This window comes from Mercurialis annua, linkage group LG3, assembly GCF_937616625.2.
Source record: "Mercurialis annua linkage group LG3, ddMerAnnu1.2, whole genome shotgun sequence".
Taxonomy (NCBI): domain Eukaryota; kingdom Viridiplantae; phylum Streptophyta; class Magnoliopsida; order Malpighiales; family Euphorbiaceae; genus Mercurialis; species Mercurialis annua.
Window position 1 is genome coordinate 10,297,895 of NC_065572.1, and position 22,628 is coordinate 10,320,522.

General features: G+C 33.0%; 2 protein-coding genes across 2 annotated transcripts; one reads left to right on the forward strand and one right to left on the reverse strand.

The window, feature by feature from the left end:
* Positions 1-3,953: 3,953 nt before the first annotated feature.
* Positions 3,954-5,595, reverse strand: LOC126673937 (thaumatin-like protein). Its single transcript, XM_050368266.1, has 2 exons — positions 5,488-5,595; positions 3,954-4,789 (listed from the first exon to the last, which is right to left on the reverse strand). Exons 1-2 carry the CDS (start codon positions 5,549-5,551, stop codon positions 4,068-4,070), a joined length of 786 nt encoding a protein of 261 aa, XP_050224223.1. The 5' UTR covers positions 5,552-5,595; the 3' UTR covers positions 3,954-4,067.
* A 6,878-nt stretch (positions 5,596-12,473) lies between these two features.
* Positions 12,474-15,597, forward strand: LOC126671054 (serine/threonine-protein kinase D6PKL2). The gene is made up of 2 exons (XM_050364751.2): positions 12,474-13,357; positions 14,643-15,597. Exons 1-2 carry the CDS (start codon positions 12,783-12,785, stop codon positions 15,511-15,513), a joined length of 1,446 nt encoding a protein of 481 aa, XP_050220708.1. The 5' UTR covers positions 12,474-12,782; the 3' UTR covers positions 15,514-15,597.
* Positions 15,598-22,628: the final 7,031 nt, after the last annotated feature.

Genomic DNA, 22,628 nt, shown 5'->3' on the forward strand with positions numbered 1-22,628 from the left:
CAACATACAAATTAAAATTTTGACAAATGATGATTTTGTTGAAATTTTATTATTTGATTGGGGCAGTTTAAATTTATGAGAGTATTGTGTTATTGAAAAATTTGTGTTGGAAAAGTCAAGATAAGTTGAATTAGTTTGTTGTAAGTAATTATAACTCTTTGTTAAATTTTTAAAAATTATTACTTTTAAAAATAGAGTATAAGTTGAATTAAAACAGATAGTGGAATTGTGAGCAGAGCGGGGTCCGGGGCTGCTCGCCCAAGGCTTATGGCTGATTTCTCGATTTGGAAATGGTTTGAAAAATGGAGCCGCCACCTATTTTAAATAGGAAATGCCTTTTAACCGACTAGATAGCCTTATTTGCCTCCGGTAAGACTATCGTGCATCAGATTAAAGACTACGGTTCGTGGACCTCCCCGAGACTTTTATGCTTGACTTATCTGTTACCGGATTTATTTACTGGACATATTCGTTTTATATCTCATCTCAACAGTATATTCAGTCCATAGAATATGAAAGCTGTAAATAAACAAGTATGAAAGCAATAAACACGTTTGACGCGCATATGACTCGATCTGGACTGGCATTTGAGGCAAGTAGTAGGTACTCCTAAATGTACATCTAATATTAGAGGTTTCTAGCAAAAAGTCATAAGTCTAACTGGGCTAGATTGGTTACATGCACAAAGTCTAAAACCAGATGTATAAGTGTGATTTTATTGATTCTACCAGGCGAGTCTTGAAAAACCTATAAAACCATTTACTATATTTTCGTATTAGTCATACGATGTCTAAGTCAGGGCTGAAATTGCGTTAATGGACCAATTTTAGGTGATTAATCCTTTAACCGGTTATTATTGGATTTGAAATGCTTTTGGAAAGCGATAAACAGTATCAGCATACACAAGGGCAGTTGGATATACATACAAGGTTAGGAATACTTTTAAACCTCGTCGACTCGGAGGGGCTGGCACTCGGTTCGATTTGACCGTCGGTCCGGTCAGATCGAACTCTCGGTCAAAACACGGAAGTTGACCGGCTCGTCAATACGAAACCACTGATTTGGAGTCTGGTTGAACCCGAAATTTGTCTGGAAGTTGCTGGTTAGATCGGATCTGATTCGATGGGCCTGGTTGACTGGGCAGATTACAATAGCGAGCTTCGAGGCCATAATAATATCAGGTTAAGCCCATTTACTATTACAAACAGATTCTACAACTAAAATAATATTTCTGGAATCAAATTGAGTCTAATTCGTAGTCTGGATGAGTCTGGAAACGCATTTGGAAGTTTGGATTGAAGTTTGAAAGATCTAGGAGCAAATCTAAGAAAGGTTGAGGAACGACGAACACGGCGCCGGTGTGATTGCCGGTGCCGGCAGGATGTAGTGGCGGCGCCGCCGCCTTGTTCTGGCGGCACCGCCGGTCTGATTGGCGACGGCGGCACTACGGAGGCAGCAAACAACAGCAATTTCCAGCATCCGCTTTTGAGCGTTTTTACATCCTCACAACTATCAAATTACAGTAATTATTAAACTAAATATATTATGTCAAATAGACTTGTAATTAACCTAAACATGCATTATAAGCAGTTTTAGTGTCTAGATTTCTGGATCTAAACATACAAAACATATTAATTCATCTATTAACATGCTTTTTAGTCAATTTTCATGACAATCATGACAATATTGTTAAAACTAGCAATTATGGCAAAAATATAATTTAAGCAATTTACAGTAAATTATAGCCTAAACATGCAGTCTAAAAACATGAAATCTAGCAATTCCAAATAATCATGGCAAAAAGTGATGGAAAGAAGATTAGAGTCCTCAGAGATACCGGTCTGAGTCCTTGGCTCGTTTGCTGGCGAGTGGATGCGGAATCCATCTTTGAATCTGTGCATGGTTTGCGTTTTTGGAGAATCAAAGCATTTTTAGTGTTTGAGGACTGGATTATTCGTGTATGTGTGTATGGTGGCCGAATTTTACTATATAATTTTCTAGGGTTTGTGTGCCGCCTCTAGTCAAACTGGCTTAAGGCTGTATTTATAGGAGAATGGGTGACCTAGGGTTCCCTAAAATCTTCTAAAATATTCTAAAATCTTATAGGGTTGAAAGAATGTGAAGTGATAAGCTTTTAGGTATTAAAATTAGCCAAAACACTACTTTTAAATTAAATTTATACTATATTATAATCCTGAACTCCAAATAAACATTCAACAATGTTTTGCCAAGTGAACTCTTCTACATTAGTCATGTGTATAAAATTTTTCGTTGTCCATAACTTTTCATTGTACCTAACTCTTAAACACAGTATAATTATCTTGATTGTCCATAACTTTTCACTCCTCAAAAATTTAACTTTCTCACTTAAATTCTCTTAAGCACACAATTAAAATCTTATATTACACACATCTTTTCATTTTCCCAAAATTCTTTGTACTTCTTTACTATTCACACCATTCTTGCCTACAACTCATCAACACCATATATATATCTGCTATATTCATTCAAAAAATAAACAAATTTTTCATTTCATCAAACAACAAATTTAAAATCAGTGACATTCAATTTAGTGTCTTTTTAGCCTATTCTGCACACAATAGTATGTTTGATGGAAAATATATGATTTGTACTCTTGGTAAGATGTTATTTTTTACTTCTATCTCACTAAAAAAAATATATGATTTTTTATTTTGCTTCTATCTATAGCAACCAAGATAAGCAATTTGCATACATATTGGCTTTCTCATAAGACTTACTCAATTTTCATAATTTGTAAAAGAATTTAAATTTGAATTACTAATTATATTCTTTTATATAATTCCATGAACTATAAATATTGATAATATAAAAAAAAATTATAATATCATATTGTAAAATTTATATATATTAATATAAAGTATTCATATTGCATAACAACAACAAAAAGTCATAATTTAAATTCTGCAAAATTTATAAACGGATGTTATATTTTATATCAATTGAACTAACCCTATAGTGTATTATTTTTGATAATATGATCTAATATATACCCAATATTTGGTGTTCTTTCTTTTCAGTTTTTGAAATATTTTATATTATTGAATTTGTACATTATATATTAATATGGGAATTTAGTTGATGTTCAGTTATTGGTAATTGCATGTTTCCATATCTGATTGACTTATTATACTACATAATGGACAAATTAATTAATAATATAATATATATTTTTAGATTACGATGGAATTATTTCGTTACCTCTCGTATGTTATTTTACTTAATCTGTCTTCCAATTTAAATTTTTTTCTCACTAATTATTCTCAGTGGGTTAATTGTATTTTATAAGTATTCATTAGAATTATAAAATACTAAATACCATAGATTAAAAAATAAATTCATTCAAATTCGTATTAAAACTTGATGACTAAGTAAAAAAGTGCTAAAAGTATATTTTGATATCCGAAAGTGTTAAAAAAGGTTCCTTGAGTCCTATAGGTTTGGTCATGGTCAATTTCAGTCTGTCAAACTTACAAATTTGCCCATAAACTTCTAAAATATGGCAATTAGTTCAATTTCTAGACTTAGATTATAATTTCTTTGGATTTGTATGGATTATTTACGCCTAATTACGTTTTAATCCTCCAAGTTTGCAACTGTATACAGATTACGCCTGCTTAGATTCCAGCAAACAAATCGAAAACTCGTCACCCGAACGGATTTCTCTGGAAATCATCATTGAACGCTTCAGTTCCTTATAACTTTTTATCTGTTCGAAAAATAGGTGTCTACATGCGTGCAAATAAAATCTTTTACAACATGGGTTAGTGGATGTTATTTTTTTAGTTTTTGATGTATTTATGAAATTTTCCCAATTTGCTTTCCCCTTTCAATTTCATTATTCTCATGTAGTCCATCCGGTTTAACAAAATGCAAAAAACGTAAACATATATTGACATTACAATACAAAGATGTAACAAAGAAATTCATTTATTTAATAAAGTAAAGTTGAGGCCTATTTAAATTAATAATATAGACAGCCATCCTTTATAATCTAATTAAAAAACAAACTGAACCCACATCCAATCTTATATACTCTCAATAGGATCACCAGCACCCCATGATGAAGGGCAAAATGTTATAACATACTCATTAGATGCACAATTAACCAAAGGAGAAGGTGAATCAAAGGCGTAGCTATAGTAATTGGGGCAAGCGTCCTTGAATATCTTTGAGTAGACATTTGGTTTACATTTTTGCGGAGTTCCATACTCATTCCTACAACAAAATGAGTCCGAATTGAAAGCCAAGCAACCGCTTTTGCACGCAACAACATCCCCATTGTCATTAACAACTTGTAATTCATACGGACACGATTTTAATAAGCTTTTTAAGCACCCGTTAATGGTGCATTTTGGCGATAATTGCTTATTTGTGATTGAAATAGGAATGTTGTATCCATCAACTAAGCTAATATCGTAGAAATTTGGCTGTCTTTTGTCGGCTTGGAGAGATATTTGTACTAATGTAGCTGGTGGTGTGCCTATTAGTCCGTTACATTCTAGTCGTCCGTCGCAATCGCCTGTTTCGCAAGCGGGTTGCCAGTTAGAGTTGAAGTTGCAGCCCGTTCGAGCCCAAATTCGACCGGTCCAATCCCATGGGGCATCTACGCGCTGTATTTTGCCCGACGGAAGGTAGAATCCTCCACGGGCTATAACAGGATGGCCTGTGTTGGAGGCAGTTGCTGGCCATACTGGAAAGGGGCATTTGTTGTGTAAATAGAATGTTACTTGGTGTGCTAATGCTGGCCCTGCATGGTCCGTAAACTATGAGTCACTTGGTAAGGAATACGACACGATAATTATTAAAAATATTTTATGAAACATATACACAAAATATGATAACAAATAAATTCAAGTCATATAAAACATTTTTTTTTAATTTATTTATACATGATGATTTAAGAAAAAAAGGCTGGAGCTGTGTAATAGAATTGAAGCTATCTGACTACTAAAACGGTATTTTTAGAGTAAGCTATAAATTTTGTAAAATAATTTCAGTTAAGTTTTATTAACTCAAAATTAACTTCGACTCTATCTTAAAAAGTGTTTGTATCTTATCTTGAATGTGTTAGACTGTTAGGTCATATTTTAAAATATAAAAATAAATAATCTAGATATATATATATAATTCGTATAATGTATATTTCATAGGTAATTTGTATAAATAAAATTTCATTTTATATTATGATTTGCCACCCTCAAACTTTTAAAATTTGCTTCCTCATATATAATGTATATTGCGATTTGACCTTTTCAAGTTAAAATTTCTAGCTCTATAGTGAGTATACATATTATTATATGGAAATATATATGTTTTATAAATTCATACCGATGAGATCTCCGTCGTTCAATATTATGATAATAAAAAACGATTAATACGTTTTAAAAATCTGAATGGACGCACCAAATCAAAAATAACAATAACGATAAATAAAAGACTCCGTACCAGATAACGAAGAATGCAAGATCAAAATGAGAAAGAAAGCAGCAAAGTCCTGCAACAAATTCATCTTGATTCTTGATTGAAATTTAGTGGAAGGAAAAAAGATGTAGAAACTCTATTTATAAATGGAAAATAATAATAAAAATTATGAAAATGTATACTTCATTATCTTCAATTGCACTTCAAGATTTGATAAATACAAAATCTTTAGATATAAGAAAGAGCAGCACGACTAAAGTAATCAATTAACTAATTTCACCATTATCCTTCCTTAAAAGTAAACCAAGCAGCTGCATTATGTGACAATTTTATTTGGTTTAATAAAAATGCTAAAAAAAGTGGGTGAGATTATATATAACCAAACCTTTTAAAGTATTAAGTTAAGCAACTTTTCCATAAATACATTTTAAATTTAACCATTCATTCATTTCTTTCCTTCAAAAAAAATATTGAATTGTTTCAATTATGACCATTTTATCAATTGTACGCTAATTTTATTAAATTAAATTTTAATTAAAATATATTAAATTTGATTAAAATTAAAAATATTCAAAATAAATTAACATCTTTATTTAGATAAATGGCTATAATTAAAAATTAAAAATGCAAAAAGATTAGAATTTGTATGTTTTAAAAAAATTAATTAAATGGGACCTCACTTGAGAAGATTTACCATTTTTAAAATATTAGGCAATTTTGATTTGACATTTGCATAAAAAAAGTTTAGTTAGGTACGAAAATTCATATTATGCGTTGTCAATTTTTCTTTTTTCTTTTATTTTCAAAGATAGCAGTGATATAAAATGAAACTTCAACCATACTAATAGGAGTAGAAATACTCCTATAATTAGGTGTATTTTGATTCGGTAATTTCGTGATGTGTATCGTTTTTGTTTTGTTTTTGTTGTCTTAGCTTTTCAGAAAAATATGCAATTATAATGAATATCGGAGCGGTTTGGTGTAAATCAGAAGTTGTTGAAAATGGAGGAGAAAAATAAAGCACTTTGACAAAGAGAGAGGAGGTGTGCAAACGCACCCCCATGAGCAAAGGGTGTGCGAACACAAACCTGATCGATGTGTGCAAGCAAAAATATACAAGGACTTGAAGCAAGAATTTCAGTTTCTGTGAAGAAGGAATTGTGTTAACGCACAATTTCAAGCAAAAGAGAAGTGTGTGAACGCATGTTCCTAAGTGTGCGAACGCACGATTGTCAAGAAATTACTACTGAATTGGATAAAAAAAATACCTCGAGACAGCTCTAATCACCAACTATCTTAATGACACTTTTAGATTTTCACTATTGCTCGACTTAGAGTCATTCTTGAAGTCGGGAGACGTATATAAACAACTGTTCACTTAGAAGTCAGGGTTCGCTTAATTTGTATTAGACCTAAACATTAGTTTTAACTTAGTTTTGAGTTTTGTTCATCGTTTTAGATTATTTTCTGGATTATTAAACTATTTTGTATTGGCAACCAAGTGAGAAAGGTACGACAATTGTTGAGAGATCCATTATTATTGTTTTCTTTTTAACTATGAATCATTTATACTTTATTATTGAATTTTCTATAGATATGAGTAGTTTAACCACTTAGTGAGAATTATTGATTGGATTTATGCTTGTTTAATTGTGTGAATGTATGAGTAGTTGTTTAAATTGTATATTGTTTATTGTTCTTAATACTTAGTTTAAACTAATCACTTAAACTATTGTCATGTGTTTTGATTCTGACTTGAGATAATAGAATTGAAATAGACCTACATAATCAATAATGTAGGAGTTAATAATACGATAGTGAATTAACGAATATGTGTTCTTATGATTTGCTGAATAAACATCAATTGATTAGTTAATTAGATTGATTATAACACGAGAGCGAGTAATTTTTCTGTTAAGTGATTATTGCATATTTTTACCTGTAACGGCTTGAGAGAGCGCTATAGGTTCTTTCGATTCCAAACCGTAAGTTGACAATGAATCCATAACCCATTAGATGAATAGTATAATGATGATTAATAATCCCCGATTTCTTCCATTATTGTTTTAAACCTTATTTTAATTACAACTTTAGTTAGTTTAAAATATAATTACTATTTAATTGTTTCTGCAACCTTCAATTATCTTTTTGGCTATTCAAATTGAGTATCAAATTGAGTGTATCTAGTAGCTTTTCCTATGGGTACGATATATGGAATTCACAGTCTATATTACTTATCAATTCTGTACACTTACGGATTTTTACCAACAAGTTTTTGGCGTTGTTACTGGGGAAAGCATATTTTTAACATCTAAGTTAGGATGGCTCGGCTTGATTTAGTCTTTATTTTCTTCTTTTATTGTGTGGGATTTTGTTGTTTGTGTTGCTGTATGTACTCTTCTCGTAGTGTATGCATAATACGCAACGTAAATGACTATTCCTAGAACCATTTCAACCGGATCTCACCACTTTTGGAAAAAGCGTCAAAACATCTGTTCAAAGGAACACAAATATGGCAGACATAAGGGTTAATCCACCTGGTCTCACAAATAATTAGGGGGATGACAGAGTAAACCCTCGAGGCGAGAATCAGCAGAATCAGCAGGGGCAAGGCCTAAAAAACAGACAGAGGCAACCACCTCTGATATAGTACTTCCAGCCGAATGTGGGCAATACGACTCATGGTTATTTTGCACACCCTGACAAATAACTTTGAAATCAAAAGAAGCATCATTCAGGCTCACTGTCAGTTCTATGGGTTATAAAGTGAATTCTCACATGCATCTCAAACTTCTTGGAAGTTTCTAGCACTTTCAAGCTCAACAACATGACAGAAGATGAAGTTTTGATGTGTCTATTCTCATTCTCTTTGAGGGATAGAGCAAGAGTTTGGATTCAATCTCTACCCAAATAGGCATTGATACATAGCAAGATTTGGCGAAGGTATTCCTTACCAAGTGTTTTCCCACGACAAAAACTACAAAGCTTACCAAAGATATCATGCTCTATCAGCAAAATGATGGGGAATCATTGTATGATGCTAGGGAGAGGTAAAAATAGTTATAGAGAAATGTCCCCATCATAATCTTACGAGAGAAACTTTGATCCATACATTCTACAATGGTGCAAATGTAAGCCGAAACTTCTTCACATCGGATTTTAAAAGACCCTTCTCTGAAATTAATGAAGTAGACGAAGCCTGGAAGGAATCGATCTCTTCCATAAGAGTTTTGAGCCGAATCTCCAAGTCCCCACCTTTTTCTCCAACCGAGAAACAAAAGACCTCAACTGAAGAATCAGAGCCTCGCGTCCATTCGTCGAATATTGAAGCTCTGTCTTCTAATATTCCGAGTCGGCAAGCAATTCCTTCAACTCCGCAAATTTATCAATAGTGGACTGACGACATTTCTCTCAGACTTATATTGCCTGGACCAACTAAATCAAAGGAAAAGAAGAACTAATAAAAAAAGATATAAAAAAATAAAAAATAAAAAGCGAAAGCTTACCAAAAGATTACTAAGGCGTACGGAATGAACGAGATCTTCACCGAAATCCCGGTTGAGATGCCAGTATCCTCGCCTATGGTCAGATTCTCCATGAAGGCACTGAGATCATCAGGATTCAAAAGTCGAGGTGGGTCTTGAGCTTCAGCCCAACTCACATGTCGGGCATGCTGTCCGAAACTAAAGCCTTATCTGAGGACTTACTTGATCTCTTGCGTTTCTTTCGAGAAGGCTTCGCTTCAATAACAGTATTGGGTTTAGTTGAATCAAGAACACCCTCGTGAACCGAACCGGCTCTCTAATAGGAACTGATTCCTTGGTAAGATCGGGAACCTCCGAGATATCTAAGAAGGCACCTCGGTAGAAGGATCGATAAGGGACGGAGGGTCGCCGGTCCTTGCTTCACCCACTGGAGTTAAGATATCAACTTTAAAATCAGAAAGGAGGGTACTTAGTTCAGTGGTCATCCTATAAATAAAATAATAAATAAAGTTAGAAAAAATACCTCTAATATTAGGGTCTGCGACGGGCACGACACCGATGACTGAGATAGATGTCTATCAAATTCGCCCATAAAGGCTTCTTTGCCTTGCATTCCGCTAACAAAGCGGAAAAAAAATCGGACGTCTTGAGTCAAAGAAGAAAAGGAAAGAGAAATCTTCGAGGTATAAAAACCTCGGTTAAAAGTAGAAAAAGATGGATGAACAATACAAAAAAATTTCGGAGTCCATTTCTTAAAAGAGTTCGGAATATCAAACAAAGATTTTGCTGGCTTACCGCCATCATATACAAACATTTCGCCTACTCGTTGCAAAAAAAACGTAGAAATAACATAAAAGATTAATAGAAGGGAGAGCCCACGAGCCCTACAAGATTCTATGAAAGAAACGAGGACTTGGATGGCGTTTGGGTGAAATTGCTGGCGGAATCTCCAAACCTAGACAAACCTCTATATTAAAAGGCTCTAACAGAAGGCTAAGTCAAGCAATGAAGTGTTCCTTAAAGAAAACTACTTTGTTGAAACACTTCAGAATTTGGTGAGCCTAAACGACGTAGTGGATTTCCTAAGTTCAAATTCTTCATGAACTTTATAAACATCGGCAATATTGAAAATCTCTTCCAGTCAAAGGATACTGATGGTATGCTCTACCTTTTCTCCAGTGTTTTTTTATTTTTCCCACCTCACTGGACATTTTAAATGTTTTTGGGGGAAAAGGAGATAATACAAAAAAGTAGAGATAAATCGAAGCCCTAGCGGATCATACGACACAAAAGTGAAAAAAAAAATTCAAAGGTTCAGAAGAACACCGAGAATAAAAAAAACAAAAAATCAATTGAAAAGGCAAAAAGCATAAAATACCTGAAAATCAAATAGAATGGGCTGAAGGAAAGATAGGAAACGACCCGAAAATTAGGACAACGAGAAATCTTGGAGAATAAGAGGCTGGAAAAACTCGAAGTTTCTAAAACTATTAGAAGCTTTATGAAACGAAGAAATAAAGTGAATAAAAAAAATAAGAAGAAGATGTATATAAATGTTGAAGTACGAAACCAAAACAAATTAATGATTGCGGTTAGGGAATCGAAGAGGCCGAAACCCTAAAAAAGTTAGCACGTGGCAAGCCCGAAACTGAAAAGACTCGCCTCAACCAAATGATGAAAATACACAAGCTAAAATCAACATAAGCATAAATACTCCGATATTAGCTTACCTGCGGGGGGCTAATGATGGAAACACGTTTTATCAAAACCACAATAGTGAGTCGCGTCCTATGAGAGTTCAGCCATGAAGCTAATCTCAAGACTCGTCTCGAAGTAATTAGCATTGCGTATCGGCATGACTGTATTCTGAAAAATTTGCCTGCTGGAAAGCATGCTCATGCAGACTTCGCTCGAGAAGATATTGGACGAATCTTCAAGGAGTCGGCAATACGTAAAGACCAAACTCTAAAGACATAAACCTTGTTAAGAGATCGAATCTAAAGTCAACGATAACGCTATAATCACAGAGAGCATATAGAAGATAAAATCTTATGGATACATTAAAGATAGTCTCTTAAACGGAATTAAAGACTAATACATAAAGATATTCCTATTTAATACTCTTTTCTAAATAGAATAGCGAAGATCACGCTACAAAGTAGGGATATACTTTCTAAAGAAATCACTTTCCTTCTAAGATTCCATTAGGTCAGATCTCATTACTATAAAAGGAGATGAGGTAATGCCAATACATAAACACATTCAATGTATTATTTTTCCAGCTTAAGCCTAAACAAACTTAATCATCGAGAGTCAATTAGTCAACTACCGTCTGATTAGCTATCTATCTTATTTTATAGGTCACAACCGTCGATTGGAACACACAATCCATCATTAATGATTAAGTGTCCAAAAAAAATTGCTTAATAATCCAATGTATCAATTTGTTTAATTATCTAACAAATTCAAAGAGAATTAGGTGGTTAGTAATTCACTAAATTAGGATTTTTTTAGTCTTTGTAATAACGAAAGAGAGGCAGAGATTAGTGATTTCAAATAGTTCGAATCATAATTAGTATGAGCTTTTAATCCATGATTTAAATAAGTATACAATATAGTATTAACTTGATTTCTATTTCATAAGTTTACAATTTTTATTAAATTAAATTTTTAGTTAATTTTTTTTAATTATTAATTTAATTATAAAAATTTAAAAAGCTTTCTTTTATAACTTAATAATTCTAAAATTTAATTAATGTAAGAATTTCTATTCCTGAGGATCGATTCTTGGATTTTTGAGTTTATATTACTTAAGTTGATAATCATACACTTGTAAATATTAAACAACACCAATCTTGAATTTTCTTTGAGTCGATTTCGAGTGATTCACGAGTGACCCAACTCATTTACACCGTTAACTGACAGACACATGTATCATTTTAGGATTGAGATTCCCTCAAGTTCATTTTGAAGTTGAGGGGTCTTGTTTATGATCCACACCGTTCATTGTAAAATAAACGGTGTAGATAAAAAAAATACCATTTTAATCAAATTAATCTACACCGTTCATTTTACAATGAACGGTGTAGATCGTAAACATGACCCCTCAAGTTTAAAATGAACTTGAGGGAATCCCAATCCATCATTTTATTACTATTCGACAAATCTCTAAATGAGTCCGATTTTTATAGATCAAAAATTCTACTTTTCTTAATTTCTATCAATAAAGACAAATCAACTTCAAAAAGATTTACAATATTTAATTAAAATATTGATACATAAAACTAAATGCACCTCTAAAAATAAGTTCATCATCACTAAATCTATCTTTAAAATTAAAAAAATCCAACCATGACTAGATTCAAAAAGATAAAAAAAAATTAAATTTTTTAAACATTTTTTTTTTTAAAACATAAACTCAGCAATATTGGCTCCCCAAACACATTGAACATAAACCAAACTCAGCAATATTAGCTGAATGCTGTTTTTTATTTCACTCTAAAGTTGTTGGTTTTAGCATTTTACAAAAACCTAAAGGCTTTTGTCTTCCTCGTAAACTCAAACTCTCTCTCTCCTTCTCTAACCAATAAAAATACTAAAATAAAACCCCAAAATCTCTCTCTTATTATCACATAAATCTGATTCAAATTTGAAAGCCGTTTTTTATTTAATCTTTTTAGTTTTAACTCACTCTTCACTACACTACTTCTGTTATGTTAAGCCCGCTTCTCACTCCCCCTCTCTTTGACCACCTCGGTCACTACACCACCACCATCTTTTTTCACTCTTAACCAGCCCAAAACCAACTCAAATTCTCCATCATAACCCTTAAACATGAACCCAAAACTTGACAGTAATGGAGACACTGATCAAGATCTCAGTATCAGCACCAGTGTTAGCACCAACTTAAGCAATGCTAGTAGTGGTGCTATCAGTGAAAAGAGTAGTTTAGATCCAAATGAAGTTAGTTTCAGACATTTTTGTCCTTCTAAGCCTCATAAAGGGAATGATATTAAGTGGGATGCAATCCAATATGTGAAGTGTAACAGTGGTAGTGATAAAGATGGGGAGTTAGGGTTAGGGTTAGGGTTAGGGCATTTTAGGTTACTGAAAAAACTTGGGTGTGGGGATATAGGGAGTGTTTATTTAGCTGAGTTGAGAGAAATGGGGTGTTTGTTTGCTATGAAAGTTATGGATAAAGGGATGTTGGCTGGGAGAAAAAAGTTGATTAGAGCTCAAACTGAACGGGACATTTTGAGTTTGTTGGATCATCCATTTTTGCCTACTCTTTATTCTCACTTTGAGACTGAGAAATTTTCTTGCTTGTTAATGGAGTTTTGTAGCGGTGGTGACCTTCACAGTCTGCGGCAGCGCCAGCCCGGCAAGCATTTTAATGAGCAGGCAGCAAGGTAAATAGCAGTGTGTGATGATGAATTGTTTGTTTTCTTCTTTGAGATTTGTTTATCGAGTCCTACAGTTCGGGCGTTTTTATTTGTTTTGTTTTCGAAGATTCTTTTGAAACTCCGAAACTTTATATTTATAATAGATTTTTGTAAGAAATGTTTGTTTTACCGTTTTGATATTTTTCGTTTGAGCGTTTTTGTTTTCGTGGTATATAAGTGCTAGTTAATGTAATAGACGGATATGCATTCGGTATTTTGATTCGATTTGATTGTGGAAATGTCAAAACCGATTGGTTTTTGAAGGAAATAGAAAAAAATATTTAATATCTAATTAATTAAGAAATATCAAAATAAAAAATGAAATTTAGTTCATTACAATATACCACTCATTTATTTTTTAATCATTTGAGCATATACGAAGATAATGTTATTTTAAAAAATAATATATCATAGATATATTCTTTTGTGTTTTTAGCTTTTTCTGATTTTTCCAAATTGAAAACTGAACCAAACCGAAAACTTTTACAAATGTGTGATATTGAAACGAACCAATCATTTTTGGCTTAGTTTGTTTTGATTTTTTGACCGGTTCGGTTCAATGCACACCCCAAGTTACTGAATACCAGAAAGAGAGGTGGTAATTGCTGGAACTGGAAATGTACTGCTTGTTTTCATTAATACATTGTGTTATAACTTGCAAAATTACTGTTCTGAAAAAGGTTATAAATTTTTGTTCATTGTTGTCAATTACTGATGCATGAGAAGGAAATTAAATAGTGGCCAGAAATGATATTTCAAAAATTAAATCTGAGTCTGTACTTGATTTTGATAATAATGACTGCCGCCTGTTGTTCTGTTGCACAAAATTAATCTGTCAACTTACAATATCATTTATGCTTCATTAAATAAATGGAAATACATTAAATATCACCAATCTAGTAAATCTTATTTTGGTTTCTCATTGTAATTCTAAGTAGTATTTACTGTCAGCTAGCTATATTACACGGAAACTTATCGAGTTATGCATTTTGGTGTTCTGTTTCCATTTCCGAAAATTACACTTTTTCTTATCATTAGGAGGAATTGAATCCGACAATAGCAAAATGCTGCTCAGGGCTTATACCATTTGAACTATAGTTTATTGGTTCTGGAAATTACTTGTAAAATTCAAAAGATTTTATATTTATAATCTAATCTCGTAAAATATATTATTTCGCGGTTTTCTGTTTCAGCTTTTTGTAAGCCTAATGCTATCTTATTGTTCTAATAGCTGTCTCTGCAATTCTTACAGGTTCTATGCATCGGAAGTGCTTCTTGCACTTGAGTATTTACACATGTTAGGTGTTGTGTACAGAGACTTGAAGCCTGAAAATGTATTAGTTCGGGAAGACGGGCATATTATGCTGACGGATTTCGATCTGTCGCTAAGATGCCTTGTGAATCCGACACTCGTTCAGTCGAGCAGCGAGCCATCCTGTATCGAGCCATCATGTATTGATCCATCCTGCAAATTACCTGTTTGCATAGAGCCTTCGTGCTTGCAACCATCTTGCTTTAGGCCTCGATTTTTCAACTCGAAAATGTCAAAGACGAAGAATGAAAAACTAAATGTGTCAAATTCGAACTCAAACTCACTTCCTGTACTAATTGCAGAACCGACTAATGCTCGATCAATGTCATTTGTCGGAACCCACGAGTATTTAGCTCCCGAGATAATCAGAGGGGACGGACATGGGAGCGCAGTCGATTGGTGGACGTTCGGAATCTTCTTGTATGAGTTGCTATTTGGTAAGACACCATTCAAAGGGTCTGGAAACAGAGAGACCTTATTCAATGTAGTAGGCCAGCCTCTAAAATTTTCTGAAGGATCATCATTCTCTGTTAGCTCTTCTGCTAAGGATTTAATCCGCGGTCTGCTCGTAAAGAATCCGCAGAAGAGATTGGGTTTCAAAAGAGGTGCAACTGAGATCAAACAGCATCCGTTCTTCGAAACTGTTAACTGGGCGCTCATTCGAAGTACTCGTCCTCCTGAGATTCCGAAACCGGTTGATCTTTCATCTTTGAATCATACATTGGAGTCGTCTTCCGTGGCTAAGAACGACAAGGGAACCCCCGGATCCGATAGATCATCAGGTCCTTATTTAGATTTTGAATTTTTCTAGTGAAAATTTTGTAGAACTGTAGGGCACATTATCATTTGTGTACTCATGTTCTCAGTTTTTAAAGGAAAAAAAGAAGTTTCTTCATGATAGGTACCTTTTTAGTGTCAAATAACTGGAATTGGATGGATAGCTAATTTGCTCAAAAAACATGCCTTTCCCTTAAAATGCTTGAAAAGGAGGATAAAAATGAACCAACTTTTATTGCAATTTGCAGTGTTTTAAAAATCAAATCCGTGGCCGAACCGGTATAGCTACCAGCTCCCGGTTCAACTGGATTAATTATCAGTTGAACCTTTTGAAATTAAATAAATACGTTTATAAATAAATGTAAGACTGTAAAACAATAAATAAATGCAATTAGACCTATTGACTTTTGTAATTTTAAAAAAAATAGATGAATAATAGCCAATTTTATGAAAGGTAATCAATTTTTTCAGTTTTATGGTTTATCGAGCCGTACCTTTTCAAGTTCAAAATCGTCAAATCACATTTTGGGTTTTTAAAAGGAAACAAACTCGTGGCAGAACCAAAAAAATTTCAGTCACGGCTAAATTTTATCTAATCATTTAGTTCATTTTTATCCTCTCGGCAACTCGGGCTGAACCTTTCTATATAGCTCTAGTTTCACTACGCATAATTTTTACTTCATTCAATTGAAAAATTTCGACGGCAGCCCGAGCTAAAATCTACCCATGCTAAGTGTAGTAGCGCCTCTGAACCGAACCAGAATAGATTTCGGTCCGATTCTTTAAACATTTATAATTGTTGTGAATTATATAGCATGAGATATTGTTGAAGGTGGTCCAAGTTGTGGTGGTGGGTCTTGACTAGCTTTTCATATTCTATTTTCCCTTTTGCATAGTCATTGTTTGTCTGAAACCAGAATTGACTCTGTTATTCTCAAAAACATTTTTGTTAAAGAGAAATTGAAAGTGGACAACTCTTCTAAAAGCTTTTTACATTTCTGTAGAGACTTTGGATGCATATTGTAATGATTTCATGAAGTGTCTATTTCTTCTTCATTTTTTTGTTCCTTACATCTTTGCTTTTAACTGTTTTTATGGTTGCTAGAGATTCTGCTTCCTTCGATTGTTGCCCAGCGGCAACTTTCAAATTTTTCGAGCTCAGTTTGAGTATCAAAATGGAGAAATTCTTAGGTACACTAAGTCCACCACGTTATCCGTAGACTAAGTCAATCATGTCATAACACCTTATTAAAATGAGGCTATTCTTGTAATATCATTATTCAAAAGTGTATGCAAATAACAAACGAAATTACAAGAATACCCTCATTTTAATGAGATCTTATAATATGATTGCCTTAGTCCTCGGATGACGTGTTAGACTGAGTATACATAAGAATTTCTCATTAAAATGATATGTGGCATACCCGATGCATGAGATAAACACTCTAAATAAATAAGTCGGTGAAACTCGCAAGTTTAGACGAATTTCTGACACACATAACACTTTTTTTTTGTTAAAGGCTAAAATTTCCATTAGTAATAATGAAAGTTACATAAATGAATAGTTTTTCATCGACTTCAAAGAAATTATTCTAAAATAATAATGAGAGCTGTTTTAACACAGTCATCGAATGATTTTTATATTTTATAATTTAAGTGTAGGTTATCTTAATTGATTGAATTCTATAATGGATAAAGGGTCAATCCAGTCATTGAATTTGCAATTTTGACTCAAATAACTCATTCTCATCAATTGAAGATAATGTTTTCTATTTTTAGCTATTAGAGACTATAATGATCTCTATTTTAGGTCAATTAAGGATAAATTAATTAAGTCAATTCAATCCTTACGTTGTTCACATTATATAATTTTATTTTTAATTAATCCAAAAATAAATTAATCAAAATAGTTGAGAGTGAGTTATTTGTCCTCGAGTTACAGATCAGAGAACGGATCAACCCTTTACTCATTCTATAATATAATAAAGAAATATTAAATGCATCAAATGTGATAATTTATCAATAACTATTTTTATTATGCTCGAGTTTGATCAATCTCGAACTTGGTATAATCTGGACACAAAATCGGCTCGACTCGACTCGACTTGCTTACAACCCTACCTACGAGCTCTAATATTCTGTATACCTCTAACCTAATCACCAAAAAATAAAATAACAAATCTGAAAAGAAGGAAAAAAGTTGAATGCTTTATTATTGTTTTACAGTGACCAGACTTTTCTTTAAAATGTACATTCTCAACTTTAATCATTGTAGACTCTTGCTTCTTGGGTACTGATAATAAAATTGAGAGTTTTTTTTGAGATAAAAGAATGATGCCTGACAATTTAAAAACAAATTTAAACTGACAACTTTGTCTTTGCAGTTTCTCATATTCAACTGCATTTTTTTAGTTGTATATTCATCCACCATTCATTCAACTTTAGAACTTACTTCAAAACAATCTAGTCTATTTAATTTTTTAATAGACACTTCAGAGATTATAATAATTTTCTCTTAATTTGCAGGTTCTCACTTATAATAAGCTGCAAATACTTTAATCATTAGACCACCATTAATATAGGAAGTTGCAGATAACCTTTTGATGTTTTTCAAATTTCTGTCCTCACTTTTTTTATTTAGAGACTTTTTTAATTAGATTGAGTATATTATATTTAGGAATTTAAAATTTAGTTTGAGTAGTTGGATACACATTATATTTTTATTGGTCAAATAAAAATGATGTATATATATTTAATTAGATAATATAAATGGAGAAAGCTATCCGGATAGAATATATGTAGATAGAAAAATTTAAGTTGGTCCATTTAATATATAAATTAAGGATATCTATGTCTTTTTAATTAGAGCAAATTGCTCTTAGGTTCCTACATATGCCTTTTATTCATACTTTTGTTTCCCTTATTTAAAAAATGAAACAATATGATCTTTTATTTTAAATTTTTTTAACGTTTTAGTCTACTAAATCGAAAAAAAAGCTAAAGTTTAATTTAGTCTTTATATTTATAGTTTTATTATGTATGAATAAAAGTTTTATATATTATAAAATTTAATGATTTTGTGAATTAATAATTTCAATTTGATTTTCCATATTTATTAATATTTTATTTAAAAAAAATGTTTTTAATGTTTTTTTTAGGTTTACAAAGTAAATGAAGTAAGATAATTAAAAAACTATGAAAAATAAAAAAATGTATGAAAAATAAAGTAATTTAAATTTGATCTATTAAGCCATTAAATCTCATATAAATATAATTAATATTTATGTTGGTGTCAAAAATAAGTTTAATAATAGATTTGTAAGTAAGATTAATTTTAATTGAAATAATCACCTTGGACGGTTAATTATAACTGCTATTTTTATTTTTGAATTTAAAACTGTAGGGTTGTTAATTCAATCGATTCTAATTAATTGATTCACGAATCTAATTATTTAGGGATCATACAATTTGAGTACACTTTTTACTATGAAATAGGCTACATATTACATATTTACATAAGTAGGAAAAAAAACATAAAAACACAATTAATATCAGGAAAATATAAAAGCAAACTAACGAACTATCTGCGGAATACCATATTACCAGACCGGATCTTATCCTCGACAAAGCAAGACAAACCCAGAAAGCGAGATCAAATTTATACGACTAACGGTAGAAAGACACCCCACGCCACCCAATATTTGCAGAACTCAATACCCAGAATAACATAACATCAACCTAACCTTACATGCAGACTCCGACAGAGGATAATCTAATGTCAAGAGACATCCATAATATTGTCTGCACAGTTTAAATAAACTTCAGACATTTTTGATACTTGTAGAATAACTACGAAATCCAGAAATCCACGCAATAGGATGACCCTTGAAAAGGCTAAGGGGATGATGTTCCCTCCACAAACCTAGAAAACACCGAATATGACAATTACTAGGCATCCATACAATAGGATGGCCCTCGGGACGGTCCAGGGGATGATATCCCTTCAGCAAACCTAAAAAATACCGGACAGGATAACGACTAGAGGTCCAAGTTATTAGATCACTCTTAAAACGACTAAGAGTTTATAGCTCCATTTCACAGAGCACACAACGGGCAGGCGTATAGTAAACCAGAACTAGGGGACATGGAATTATAATCATGCAATAGAACATGTAATGCTCAGACTAGGGCATTAATAAACCACTGGCGAGCGAGTACCTCTATTGGTGAATATCTTTGTTGCCTTTCAAAAAACGAGCTTCTTTTTTTACAAGAATTGACCTACTTTGTTGATTCATGTTAAAAAGGACGCAAACTGTAGACACCCTTTTTCGGACAGGTGAAAAGTAATAAGGCACTAAAACGTCCAATAACGATTTCTAGAGAAATTTGTCCGGGTGACGAGTTTGTGGTCCGCCTATTTGAATTCAAGCATGCTAGATCAGTGCGCAGTTGTAAATTTGAACGATTTAAATGTAATTAGCCGCGAATAGCCTTTAAAATAAAAGATTGTCAGCCAAGTCTAAGAAATTGGACTAATTATAATATCTTAGAAGTTTATGGACCAATTTGCAAGTTTGATAGACTAAATAGGCCATACTTAAACCCTTAGGATCTTAGAAGCCTTTTTTAACACTTATGGGCACCAAAATAGCCTTCTAACCCTTTTTTTCATGCCATATACTCATTAATGCAAATTTAATTAATTAAATACTTAGGACAGACATTCAACTTAATCTAAATACTAAGTTGCACTCTCCATGCACCTCTAACACTCACTTATAGACTCCTAATCAAACTTAGACTTTAGGTAGCACTAGGTTTAGTCAAACCTCTTTAACACAGCCTAACAAAGGGTCGAACCGATCAAACCGGAGGAATCAGAACGCATAGAAAATCATAGACAAACCCTAAGAATTCCTTAGTTTGGCCGAACCCCACACACACCAGTCGATCAAATAAGCTAAATATGCTTCAATTAGTCAAGAACGCACTGTTGCACATCGATCCTAAGCTGGTAACTACATCTGGGTCGTCAAAAAACGAGCCAAGGACTTAAAACAGTACTTCTGAGGACCCAATTTCATCTTTTATCACTTATTCATGTTTATATGTCAATTCTGCATATTTATGCCAAAAGTTGCCATTAGGAGCATGTTAGCTTATTTTTTAATATTTTTTCATAATTGCTATGTATTTAATATTTCACCATGAGTGCCATGAAATTGATTCAGTAACATGTTTACAGGATGTTTCCACCAGTTCTAATCATTATTTATAATCCTATTCGAATATGATGCTTAGAATGTATGTTAGGATTTAAATTGTCATATTTGCCATGTTTTTAGTTGTTTTGTCATGATTTCCATGAAATCAGCATAGGAACATGTATTTATGATGTTTAAGTTAGTCTTAAGCATTGTATTGCAATGCTTGAACATTCCAGCATGTGTTTCCTTTGTTTTCTGCTTGTTTTGTGTTATTTTTGCATGAAACTGAACCAAAACGATGAACTCCCGCAAACTGGGCATGATGGTGGTGCCGCCGCCACCATATGATGGCACCAATGTTCTTCAATTCTAGACGCTCTAGATCTAGACTCGATTCAAATCTTCTTTTTTGTTTTCAGGTTCGTTTGAATTTAGAATTGGGCCCTGTTTGAGCCCACATATTTGTAATTAGTTGAAGGATATGATTTAATGTTGCGATGGGCCAAAACCAATTTTTTTCAGGCTCAAAGCACTATTTTTTAATCTGTCATGCCAACCGAGCCCTTAAACTTAATTCCGTCGGAGATAAAAATATTCCAGAATCAATTATGTGTTCGTTTGAACTCAGTTTAAACCAGTGGATCTGTATCAACAAGAAGAAGAACCTCCATGTTTTGACTAAGTCCTGATTCTGATCACATAGACTGCTAGATGACAGACGAGTGCGAGACACTTTAGGTCTACAAGGTTAAAAAATATTTCTAACTGATAGATCCGGATGTCAGATGTGGTTTGTGACTTTGGGATTAGAGTATCGGTATTGGATATCAGTTTTAGTGGTAAATAACTTAGCGCATGGGCGTTTGTTCATTCAGATTGTGTGTCCTGGACTTATGAGTTTGTGGCCCTTTTATAGTTTGTGACGTGCCTTGCCTTCTTTTCTTTCCTAACCGATATGAGATTTTATGGTTCTTCCGTTTTGTCTCTATTTATTTATATATTCCATCACTAACCTTGTATGCGTATCCAACTGCCTTTATTTATGTTTGCAATGTTTAAACACTTTCTAAAGCATGTCCAGATCCAATATTAACAGGCTAATGAACTTAACCACATTAACTTAACACTAAATCCAGCAAGTTCAGCAGATCACCTAGAAATCATAAGGCTGTCATGAAAATGTAAATAATGGTTGTGTAGGCATTCAAAATGACTTAAATAAAATCAATTCACTTATACATCCGTTTTAGGCTTTTACATGAAAAACGACTAAGACCCACCACATTCTGTTACATGATAGAAACCACCAGGATTAGATGTATGCTTAGGAATATTTGCTACATGCCAGTCTACACCGAGTCATATGCACGTCTCACATGATTTACCGCTTTCCAAATTTGCTTATATTTATGATATCTTATGGACTTCATGAATGATTAATATGAGATAACCGCACATGTCATGTAAAAAATGATGTGGTCGATAAGTCAAGTATAAAAGTTTTGGTAGTGCCCATCGAACCTAGTTTTATTGTCTGATGTAAGGTATACTTACCCATAAGCGTGAGAGATCTATCCAATTGGTAAAAAAGGCATTTTCTAGCTTAGTTAGTTGCTGACTCCATTTATTTCAAAAATCTTTCCAGATTCGAGTCAGTCATAAACTTGGGCGAGCAGCCCTTGAACCCCGCTCCACTTTCTTATATGTTCTATGAGTGTATGGGTTGAATCAAAAAAATCCCTCAAGTTCGCCACTGCGCACTGATCTAGCACGCTTGAATTCAAACATGCAGATTGTTAGTTCGTCACCTCGAGTTTCTCTGAAAATCATCATTGGACGTTTAAATTCCTCATCACTTTTTACCTGTCCGAAAAAAAAGTGTTTATAATAGGTATTAATATAATAAAGACATATTTTAGAGTAAAATGTAAGAAGTCCA

Excerpts from the sequence above, each read along its gene's own strand:
- LOC126673937 (XM_050368266.1), bottom strand. The coding sequence starts at position 5,551 with ATGAATTTGTTGCAGGACTTTGCTGCTTTCTTTCTCATTTTGATCTTG. Across the intron at positions 4,790-5,487 it reads CTTGCATTCTTCGTTATCTG|GGCCAGCATTAGCACACCAA; the intron begins GTACGGAGTCTT and ends CGGACCATGCAG.
- LOC126671054 (XM_050364751.2), top strand. The coding sequence starts at position 12,783 with ATGAACCCAAAACTTGACAGTAATGGAGACACTGATCAAGATCTCAGT. Across the intron at positions 13,358-14,642 it reads TTTAATGAGCAGGCAGCAAG|GTTCTATGCATCGGAAGTGC; the intron begins GTAAATAGCAGT and ends CAATTCTTACAG.